The 11,994-nt window shown below is 41.6% G+C and overlaps 1 protein-coding gene across 1 annotated transcript; it reads right to left on the bottom strand.

Annotated features, from left to right (window-relative positions):
• tubgcp5 (tubulin gamma complex component 5) lies at window positions 1–11,984 on the bottom strand. The gene is made up of 24 exons (XM_079349814.1): window positions 11,888–11,984; window positions 11,625–11,785; window positions 11,457–11,510; window positions 10,400–10,508; window positions 10,135–10,231; window positions 9,975–10,048; window positions 9,552–9,690; window positions 9,314–9,431; window positions 8,190–8,279; window positions 7,944–8,037; window positions 7,602–7,854; window positions 6,642–6,844; window positions 6,369–6,484; window positions 6,018–6,286; window positions 5,463–5,661; window positions 4,267–4,455; window positions 3,985–4,167; window positions 3,827–3,911; window positions 3,629–3,749; window positions 3,361–3,512; window positions 2,176–2,301; window positions 1,214–1,302; window positions 525–625; window positions 1–378 (listed from the first exon to the last, which is right to left on the bottom strand). Exons 2-24 carry the CDS (start codon window positions 11,756–11,758, stop codon window positions 332–334), a joined length of 3,042 nt encoding a protein of 1,013 aa, XP_079205940.1. The 5' UTR covers window positions 11,759–11,785; window positions 11,888–11,984; the 3' UTR covers window positions 1–331.
• Window positions 11,985–11,994: the final 10 nt, after the last annotated feature.

Below are 11,994 nucleotides of genomic sequence, written 5' to 3' on the forward strand. Positions count from 1 at the left end.
TAAAGTCTTCAAACTTTTATTACAAAGCAATGGCACATGACATGTACTGATGATTGTGCAAGATGTTTTTGTGCTTAACATATAAACACTATTAACAGCTCATTTAAAAAAAACCCCACTATGTACAAAAAGTTGTAACTTTATAAACAAAGCAGCTAATGTATGTTCACGAGCAGCTTGTGTGACTCTGGCCCTAAATGATGATCCTCGGACATCACAGTCAGACTAACAGTCAGAGCAGACAGACAGTGACATCAGACGGTGCACATCATCACACACAATGACAGCAGTCACCCAACAGACAGAGGAGTTCAGTCCATCGCTTCAAACGTCAGCACTGCTCGAAGCCGGCCATCAGAGAGAGAGCCAGAGACTCCACTGTTCCAGGAAGAAAAACACAAACAAACAAAAATTCAGTATTTCTAAGGTCTATAAATTCAGAGAGCAAAGCATCTATAAAACATGTTTTCTTTAAATCAGAGGGATGTATGACTTTAAAAAAACAGGATCAGTGTGTAACTTACAGTGAGGGAAGGAGCCTCGACAAACTGCCTTATTGAGGATGGTCACCAGGAACATATGACAGTTCTTAAAATCTGATTCCATTTTATCGATTGACTCGATCCTGAAAGTGAAAGATCAAAACACACCACAAAAAGGTAAGTGAAAAAGCTACAGCAGCAAAGATTTTAGGATTAGTGGTCGGCTCTTATGAAACAGAAAAAAAAAAACAGTTCTGGGATTAGCTGTTCTTAATTAAGCAACACTGCAGCTCACTTTTCAGTGCAGGATAAATAAATAGCACAAGACAAAGGGACAACATGAAAGTGGTCACAAGCTCAAACCGCCTACAGAGACTGGCTGGAGAGTTATTATGATGAACATTCAGAGTATGGAGGGAATGACTAAATAAGAGCGCAGGAACATTTTTACAATCCTGAGATTAATGGATCTTGTTTGTAACCTTGAGGGAATCACTGAACTGTCACTGTTTTATGAACTGACATGCACTTACATCTAATGTTTGTATTCAGTGCTTTGTGCGGTTTTTCTATTTATGTGCAAAAGAATATTGTATGTGAACACCTTATTTTTAAATTATTTCACCTACACTGTGACTCTCTGGCTCACAGCTTCTCCTGTTGTAACACAAAACACTCGTACAGCTCAGACTTTATACACACGTCTCTCCAGTTGATATGAAAGCGCTTACTTCCAGGCTCCAAATCCAGCTTGCCATCGGTCCGAGAAGATGAGGACCAGATTGAGCACCTTCATTATCGCCTCTTTCACGAAACTGACCTGAAGAAAAGAAAAAAAAAACACCAAAGCCGAAGTCAGCAGGGGAAACACGGAGTGCCTTAAATCCCTGTAGGTCTGAACCTCACCGTGCACTCAAGAAATTAACTCTGACTTTGTGTTTGGAAAGTGAACATGATGTTAAGTGCAAATAAACTGTATTCTTTCTAATGGCCAGCAGGGGGCGACTTCACAGGCTCAACAAAGATGTCGGCTTTTGTACTTGTTTTACGACCTACTGTAAAATCTGCAGTGACAGTCTGTTTCCTGAAGTTTCACAGCTTAAAAAAAAAGGTTCAAACTGTTTTCCTGTGGGAGCTCCAGGTGAGGTAGTTGAGCTCCTAGTCTACGAGGAGAGTTGTGAAGTACAGATCCACAGCCCTCCAGTCTGCTGCCCACAGTCTCTACTGGTCACTTGTTGTCCTAAAGTAAGGAGTCTTTTCAAACCAGCCCTCCACAGAGTTTATTTACTGAACAATATACGATGCCTGATTATGACTTAACGGGCCTAAAGGATGAAAAAGCTGTTTAAAAGAGTCGTCACCAGTCTGCTCTGTGTGTTAATGTATACCAGCACATTTTGAGCAGTAAACAATGAATGGGGGCAAAGTGCAGGTCTCGTGCAGTGGGTGATGGTGGTGGCTAAACTTGGGGTATCGACCCGAGTGTCTCAGCATTTTAGGATGCAGACGATATTTAAAGTAAGCGTTTTTACAGTAACTGAAGATGTTCCCACTGAGTGAAATATCTCATGGCTCGTTTCGAGTCTTTTTTTTTTATCGTTGTCTGTCCCCAAACTTTTTATTTTGATATTTAAAGTTAAATATAACATTTTGAACACCTAATATGAGTTGTTAATCGACATCCTGCGTTTACCTTTTCCCTCAGCAGACATCGATCGTGAATGGTCGCCAGATATCTGTAATGGATCTTTATCAGCTGGTCCAGGTCCTTTGCCTCCTGTACCTGATGCTGAAACTCCAGCCCAGTGCTGTGCAGAATCTGCACACATAAAGAGCACACACGTTCAATTGTGAAAACAATCTTTCAAGAATTTAGTTTAGTTTTCCACCTAAAATGTGTGCGAATATCTACAAATTATTATTAGTTTTATTTATTTTTTAAATCAGAGGATAAATTTAGATTCCCTTCAGACTTGAAAAATCACTTTTGGATAGGAAAGGAAGGTTTACTATAAAAAGAATTTTCACATTTTCTAAATCACGGACATTAAACCTTCTCTAAATGTGGCCAGATGTGATTAACCTGCAGTCGAACGAACCACCTGAATGATGTTATATTAAAACTGGTTAATGCATAATGATTAAAAATGTGCATTATTTTCAAATATTTTACTTGATCAGGGATAATAATTGGCAGAAGTCTTCATAGCCATTTTCACATCTGCACTCCTGTAACTTTGTAGAGATTTTCAGGAGGACTGGACCCTGAAATCCTCCTGAGCTGGATGTTCACATGTGAGCCTCACACTGTCCTGGTCAGACTGAAGGGGGGCCGTGAGGTCTCCAGAGAAATAACCTGACGTATAAAGTATGACGCGGAAGTGTCGGATTAAGCAGCAGACACTATTATGAGAATATTTGCCTTTTTATCAAAGGAACGTGTAGTCGGATAGATTTAAAAACATCAACAACAAAAGAGTGGAGAAGAACATACTGGAGAACCAAAAAGCATCATGCAGCAGTTTCAATCACGAGTACAAAGATCGTACCGGTCAGCTAAACCTCACCAGCCTCTCCCACCTGCTGGAGGTGAATTCTCCTGAATATGTCCTGCTGTGTTCTCACATGTGGAAAAAATATGAAGGGTGTGGCAGGAGAAAGTCTGAGTGAAAAACGTGGCTCACACGTGCAGCTCATGCTTTAAATATCAGGAGTATTTAATTAAGTGTAAAAGCCCTACATGACACCTTTTTACTGGAATAACTGTAACAGATTGAATTCAGCTTCTCTTTCATTCCTGGTGTTGTTTCAATCCTGCTGTTTCTATGATTAGTGTAAATGTCAGCAGGGAAAATATCTCCTGCATTGTATGTCTCACCCTGGTTGTGATGTAGTTGTGAAGGCTGTTGACGAAGTGCATCAGTTTGACTCTCAGCAGACACATTCGGTGAATCTGCTGATTAATCAGCTCTTTGACTTTGACTTCGTCAGCCTGAGCTCCCTCCTGCTTCTTAGTGACGGCTGTGAAATCTGAAAGACAAATACACATTTTACAACCGCGGTCACATTCTGCACAAGACGCGGACTCAAACCGACGTGTGTTCAAGTGAAAATCTGTGATGTTGTGCCGTCATAGTAACTCCTACCGCTGAATCGAAGCGTGTCCAAACTGTATTTGGCCCATTTAATCTGCAGCAGCAGGAGAAAAACTTGATTGTAGATCTTCTGACATTCAGAGCTGATCACGATGTCAACAGGCCAGGGAACCTTTGGAGAGGAAAAGACTTTAATGACATCATGAAGGTCAAGAAGACGTGAATGAATGCACGCTTCACACAGCTCACCTTGTAACTCAGAGTAAGAACTTCGAGATTGTTCACAGGATGCTTCTTCCTGGCAGGGTCCATGTTCTCCAGGAAGATTGACAACCTAGAAAACATGAGAGACTATGAAGTAAAATATAACTTAAATTAAAATGTTCACTAATTAAGTTATGCATTACCTGCTGCTGTCCTCAGGGTAGCGCTGTCCGACAGCCTCCTGCAGCTGGACGTTGAGGAAAGACGGCTGCTGCCAGCATTCCTTCTCCTGCACTTTGTCAAAGATGGCCGTGTAAAAGTCGTACATGGTGTCTCCAGCTTCCAGCAGGAAGTAGTTCCTCATGGCTTGGAGGTATTCCAGCAGTCTGTTTAAACACATGAAAGAATTTCAAACCTCTACGTGTGACAGAGCGAAAAGAGGAGCAAAAATTAAAAAATCATATAAGCTCAAGAATGAGTCTCACTTGTAGTCTTTTTTCAGCGTCTTCATGAGGTTCCCGCAGCACTCGATGTACCGCCTCTCGATGTGCGGGTAGAGGCAGGAGCGCAGGGTGAGCTCAAACGTCTGACAGGTGACGGACTGAGACGACCGGTCCACGATGAAATCGCCTCCAGAGAAGCGCTCGTGGAAGTCGCTTTGCTCCAAATACAGCCTGAGGAGGAACGCAGAACACAAACTCTTGAATTTGTTTCTTCTTCATCTTTTATTTACATTGACTCAAAAAAATAAAAACACAAAAAAAGGTGGACAGTGCTGAAAATCTGAAACTGCTCACAGAATCATCAGAGCTGTTGTGATCATTTCAGAAACGTTTGATGTTAAGAACTGAAAAACGAAGCAGTCCATGTATCTGACAAAGACGGTGATGAGAGACGGGAGGAGACTGGAGCAAAGCGTGCTCATGCTGACAGAGAATCAGAGTATCAGAGTGCATTTCCACTGCAGCGTCATGATGAAGCTCCACTGTCACAAAAGAGATTCTAACGTATTCTGCAGTAGCGTAATGTTAGTCTGTGAAGTCTTCAGAAGCGTGAGAGAGTCAGACCTGCGTACACACACACGCCGGCTTCGTCCACTTTAAGGCGCAACAAAAGTGAGATCACTCCGTTTCCACCACATAGCTTTAGTCGTTTCTTAAAGACAAAATAAATCAATGGCTCCATCAAGTTCAGAGTCGATCTCTGTTCAGTTCATGTCTACTTCCCCGTGAGATCAAACCTTTGAGATCCATCTCAGTAATGTCTTTCACTGAGTGATGCACCATTACTTTCAGTATTTGCTGCTCAGTGTGCAGGTTTGAGCTTTAAAATAATCCTTCCTGTGAAGTTTCTTCTTTGTTGTTGTTTTGGGATTTTTTTTTTTTTTTAAACTCCTGTAGTCTGAGCCCCGGCTGCTTAACTGACCCAAATCTGCACTATGAAAATGTAAATCTCTTTATCACCTCATTGACTCAACCATTTGAGGGATTATGAAACCACTAGTTTGAAAAAATGGGATATAAAATGAAGTCTGAATGGAAGCAGTGAGCTTTATATTTGATAGGATAACAGATGGGGATTACAAATGTGTTTTACGAGTTCTACAGTCCAACATTTTAATGTTTATCATTTTTCATTCCCAAGCAGAAGCGTCATGCGACTGTAGCTGGTTGCTGCTCACCTGGCAAAGTTGATTGCCAAAAGCGGGTCGTGGACGTCTTCGATCTCCAGATTCTGAGCGATGATGGATTGCATCTTGATGAGGCTCCTTTTAGTGGCCTGCTGCTCCGTCACCGTGTCGGTGGGCGACTCGTCCTGGCTGCAGAGACGAGACTGCACCGACTCCAGGAACAGTGTGTACAAACTCTTCCTCTCTGCGTCTGCCGGGACATTAGTTTAAAAATGTAAATGCTGCTCTTTAATTTAAATTAAAAAAAATCGCTTTCATTAAACCTCAATAAGTTTATTTATTTATTGTCTATTTATTGCTGCAGACATTCAGACAAGTCTGTTCTTTAGTAGCTTCAGAGAAACAAACTCGCAGGTTACACAATAAGAAAAGGAAATGTTTGGGGTTTCGGTGTGCTGTCCTGAAGTACTTTCCTGCCAATATGAAGACGATGATGTTTACTAACTAATTTAAGATGCATTTGTTAATACCTCAAACTGCCATCTTTTTCTAGTAATACAGTCTTGAAAGTGCATTTCTTACAGGCACAGGGAAGTAAACACTGACCTCTGGAGGATTTGTCCGACTGTTCAGTCTCTTTGCAGTCCAGATTTCTTAACAGCTGCATGGATTTCCCCGCCATGATGATCTGCTTGAGCACAGGTTTGAGGAAGGACACCATGGTGAGCTGCCTGCTGCTGGAGCTCTGCTCTCCTCCTGAGCTCCCGCTGGCTGCGTCGTTCAGCTTCTCCTCGTTCTCCACCGTCTCTGAAATGCTGTACAGCGTGTAGGTGGCGTACCAGAAGTCCCTGTGGTTCACGGGGACGTCCTTGTTCCTGAGCAAAGAAAAGACAGCAAAAGTCAAGAAATAAACAGTCAGTCAGTCAATAGCTGAGATGTTTGAACTCTGCCACGTACCTCTGGATGATGAACTCTTTTGCAGGGTCAAAAAGGTGACCATGAACGATCCATTCATCAACTATCTCCAGATATGGTCGCACTGTTTCTGTCCATAGAGAGAACAACAACGCCACCTAGGAAGAAAAGGTGGAACACAGGCATGATGATTACCGACTGCTTTCTTCCAAAGATCCTTTCTTTCTGTCTTTTTTCTAGTGAAGCACTTTGAGCTGCATGTTTTTATATATGAAAGGCGCTTATATAAATACAGCTGAGTTGAGTCGCTCTTACTGCTTGCTCTGAAGCTTCGCCGACACTGTCGTACTCAATGATGGCTTTGTACAGGGTGTTCAACAAGTGAGAGGCCCGCACGACATTCGGAGTCTCGGGGGGGACTTCAGCGACCCCGGTGCAGAAGACTTTGTGGAGAACTTTGATCTGTGCCAGGTGAGGGTTGAGTCGCTCCAGGACTGCAGACAGAGTAACCGTCTCATCTGCAAAAGAAAGCAACACATCAAACACTTACAAACATAGAATCAGAACAATAGAACAGCTGTCACCCTGGCCATTCGATTGGACGTCTTTAACGGCTCACTTTAAAGAGTTTTCTCATACTGCACCAGCCTGCAGCATCATGACACATTCAGTCATGCTTAAGCATGACTGACATCATGAAACACTGAGGCATGGACTGTTGCCTTCTTTGACATGTCAGGCCCTTTGCATTGTATGTTTGCATGATATCACCTTTTACAAACAAAGCAAACAGATGCTTCACAGCACGTTGTTCCACTTTTCATTTAAAATGTTCTGTGAAGAGAGAAATGATTAGAAGAATATCAGCCAGCAGTACTCTCAGAGAATATTCCCATTTTTATGCACTCACTGATCAACATCAGTGTCGCTGTCTTATTTAACTTTGTACTTATTACACATTTAGTGTAAATATTATTTATCTTATTTTACCTTATTTTATTTCATATTTTACCGTACCTCATTTTGTGGGGGGGAAACGTAATTTCGATTTCACTGTATGTCTGACATATTTTGGAAATGACAATAAAGTAAACCTTGAATCTTTCCTGTTTTCTGTAGGAATACAATATAGATAACCTCCTGCACACAAGCAGGGTATCAAAGGTGCTTTTACAGCATCGTTTATTACAGCTCTTACCAATCTGCAAAAAAAAAAAAAAAAAAAGGTTCTCTTTTGGATAAACCTGGCACATACATCTACAAACGTATACTTGCCATTGCATATGAGCTCCTTCTCTATGGTGGTCAGCTCCTCTTTAAAGCCGGTGAAGTACTTGTTGAGCGCCCACACAAAGGCCTGGTAGGTCCTGAAGGGAGGCTCAGAGCCCTTCTTTGAGCTGTAGGAGGAGCAGGAGCTCGGTGGGCTGGGCTCCGAGCTGTAGCCCGTCACCTCGTCTATGAACCTCTGCAGCCGGAACACGGCCTGCCCGTACACGGCGATGTGCTCCAGCACAGAGCGCAGACAGTTCTGAAGCACACGGAGCAGAAAGACCAACTTTAACATCAGACACAAGATACATTTATGAAGACACAGAACAAGATGTTTTTCACACTTACACTGGTCAGGTGCGTCACCACGACGTTGTTTCTCACGGACACTTTTCCATCATGATGTTGAAAAATGAAATGTTTCTTTACCCCAGAGAGAAGCCTGAAACATGACAATCAAACAGCTCAAGCTCTCTGAGAACACAAGCTCAAAGTGTTCACATGAACCTGAGATATACACCACTCAGCTGATCAAGGATCTACAAGGTGTGTATAACGAGCCCAGTCACACACCGTCGCATCTTAACAACTTACCACAATGTCTCCCGTATCACTTGTGTCTCTGTGACAAAAGCCTTCTCTTCTGGTACATACAAAGGGTCAGTGTTGTACAAGTGCTGATCCCTGAGAAAAGAGACAGTCAGGGTTTGAAGTCATGCCCAACAACACCACAGCTGTTGAGAGCAATCAATGTCTGTAACAGATTGATTGGATACATCACATACTAACATGTTAACGTTCTGACCACATTAATACATTAGGATCAACAACAGAACTCAATCTGTTCAATCGCTCTTATTGCCAAGTACATTTTCATATATGAGGACTTTGTCTTGGTGTGTTAGTGCGAAAGAAAAAACAAGGCTAAAATAACAAGTATCCTTGCCATTGCATAGTATACTTAAATAATACAATAAAATATGAGAAGCAATTACTAATATATGAAATAGAATTTAAAACATGTCAAATATAAAAAATAATAAAAAACATAAAATGTACAGAGGATGCATGAGAGAAAATACATTTAAGTCCAGTGAGCGTTAATGTAACGCAGAAAGAAACAGCTTAAACCTTCATATCACTGTGAGGTTTCTGACTGTGGGGCTGCTGAGAGTCTGTGTTATGGGGGAGGGCTGGTATATAAATGATCAGACTCTTACAACAAAAATGTTTTTATCTCACTGTATGACCACAACAGCCATTATTTCATAGTAAGCATTTTAAGATTGATACTCATTTTAAGTCAATTCCCTTGTTGGACAGGACAGCTGAAGATAGAGACAGGAAACGTGGGAAGTCATTCAAAACGGTGAACATTTCACCAGTAAAGTCTTCCTACTGTGCTGGTTGTCTAAATACAGACGTGCAGTTAAAAGGCAATTGTAGAAATAAAATTAAAATAAAAAAGCAGCGTAATAACAGGAAGTAATGTGCAAGTGACCTCATCTACTCAATGTCCTGATCACATGCACCATGCTTTTATTATTCCAGTATTTCATCGTGGACTTTAAATATTATGACTTCATTTTTTTTTAACTATTCATAGGACACGTGTCCCAAATACTCGAGGAGATAATGAAAGTAGAATTTCAGCATTAAGTGTCTCAAAATGTTGTAGTAAGGGAAATGAATGAATGTATCCTCGTGTTCTGTCTTACCACACATTGAGCAGGTTGGAGTGTAAATGTAAACTGTGAGGGAAACGCGGTGCATGAGCCACCCAGTACGGTGTCACCACGTGCTGTTCAAGCCAGACCCGGGCTTCAGGCTCACCCACTGGAAACACAAACTGGAATTATTCCTATGTTCAGAAAGTGCTGGGATTTGCTTTTTTTTTCCTATAAAGGCTTCATCAAGTATTATTTAAAGTCATTTTTCTGGGTGATCCCTTCGCACCTGTCCACGTCACGGGAACTGTCTTGTTGTTGTTGTCCTGGTCTTCCTGGAGTGGAGTTCTGTCCAGTTGGATCCCGGAGTCCTCTCTGCTGATTGGCTGCTGGCTGTCGTCATCCTCGCTTTCCTCCTCAGACCACTCCTGAGAAAAAAACAAACAAACAAACAAACAATACATAAATCCAAACTAGAACTAGAAGAAATGTGAGCCACACTCACATCTCAGGATCTTATTGACAGATAAATCCAGATTTAGAGGACAGACCTGAGATGTGTTATTACACCTAAACCCAATAAGAGCTGTCATCAGCCAACAATCACTGAAAACATTTCTGACAGCACACAAGCTTTTTAAATGATATTAAGCTGCAGTCATTGTGGTTAATAATCACTATAAAATGATAGCTTTTTTTATGGTATACTCACAGGAGTATCTGGATACGGTCCAGTGTCAATGTCCTCCATTAGATAACTGGCCCAGTCGAAGTTATCCTCTTCTTCTGCAGACAAGATGTCCAGGCAAAAATAATGAGCATCCCTTTGAATGGGTTTCTTAAATCATTGAATGTGTGACATATTAACTCACCCGCCTCCTTCACCCTGGGTCTCTCAGTGAAGTTTGTGTTTGAGGGGGACCCCGATAAGAAGAGCAGCAGTGACAGCAGGCTGTAGTGTGCATCAGTCTAACAAAATTAATTAAAGAAAACATGAGAAAACTGGTCAGTGAAATCCTTTTTAACATTGTTTGTCGGGAGGATGTCAAGAAAAAAAGGCCAAGAGAAATCTAAGAAATCTAGCCATTAGGGTTTGTCTTGTTTTTTTTCTTCTGTCAGCTCATGTCTGTGTGATACCTTTGTTCCATCTGTGTTTGGCAAAGGGGAGTTCAGAAACTCGTCAGTCAACCTCATCCAGCTTCCTGCTTTACTCAAGTCTGAGTGGACCATCAGCTTTTCGTAGATACTGAAACACACAGCACGTTATGTTAGGGTGTGGATGGATTAGTTCCTCTCATAGACCCCTGACAAACAACCTGTAGTGTAAAACATAACTGGAATTAATGAAAGAATCAGTCATTTCTGTTTATAATCTGGAACATCCTGGGATATTATTCACTTCAAGATGAGTTATTGATAAGATATTGAGACGTAAAGATTAATGGTGAGGCAGTTAAAAATCAATTCAAAAGGGGTGAAGGTTCAAGTCAGTACAGTAATATCATGAGCGTCAGAAAGGCGTCATCGTGGCAGTGGAAGCATTTTTGCTTCCACAAGACAGAAAGATAGAGGACATTAGACCGGACAACAAGTGTGTGCAAATATTACAAGACGAGGAACTTCAAAAAAAGCACAACCAGCATGATGGAGCATTTAATTATTAACACGATGAGAAGCTCCAATCAACCTCCAGGTTCTCTCAGAATAAATCTTGAGAGAATTGTATCGTGAATCATATTGTGGACTCAGTATCGTGAATCGTATTGTGGACTCAGTATCGTGAATCGTATCGTGGACTCAGTATCGTGAATCGTATCGTGGACTCAGTATCGTGAATCGTATCGTGGACTCAGTATCGTGAATCGTATCGTGGACTCAGTATCGTGAATCGTATCGTGGACTCAGTATCGTGAATCGTATCGTGGACTCAGTATCGTGAATCGTATCGTGGACTCAGTATCGTGAATCGTATCGTGGACTCAGTATCGTGAATCGTATCGTGGACTCAGTATCGTGAATCGTATCGTGGACTCAGTATCGTGAATCGTATTGTGGACTCAGTATCGTGAATCGTATGGTGAGTTGAGTGAATCGTGACATCTCTAATCAAATGTGATCCATACTCCTCTCCACAGAAACAGCAGCACATCATTGCACACAGTGTCACGTTATTGAGACAATATTAAACACATACCCACTAATACTGCGTTGCACTTTATGGCTGTCCACGTCCAAGAAGCGATGAAATCTGTTTAAAAAAAGACAAAACATTAACAGCACCACCGTTAGTCGTGGCTATCGATTTGGTTACATATTAGCAGCTAACAAGCTAGCTCGCCCCCTGTCTATTATGGTTACTTACTTAAAATTTGTCCAGGCAAATTTCATTGCCATCTGAAAATTCTGGTCGTCCTCATCCTCGACCCCGCTGAGACATTTGATCAACTTCTTGGTTTCCTTTTCTGTCTCCTTGTCAAAGGTGCTCCAGTGTGCCATGTTGATGGTGTGTTTAACTTAGCTTTACTTTGAAAGTATGGGCATATAGTGAGTTAGTCCTCGGACTAGCAGGTGATCGTACAAAAGAGAAAATGTTTATAATGCATGTCATTTATTAAAAACATCAACGAAAGCTTTAAAGGTTTTTCCTCCATTGATTCATTCTGAGTGCCGCGCGGCGTCTCGACAACAACAAACGGTACAAGGACAGCGCATGCGCATTATAGTTTCATCCG

Source organism: Symphodus melops (assembly GCF_947650265.1).
Source record: "Symphodus melops genome assembly, chromosome: 8".
Classification (NCBI taxonomy): domain Eukaryota; kingdom Metazoa; phylum Chordata; class Actinopteri; order Labriformes; family Labridae; genus Symphodus; species Symphodus melops.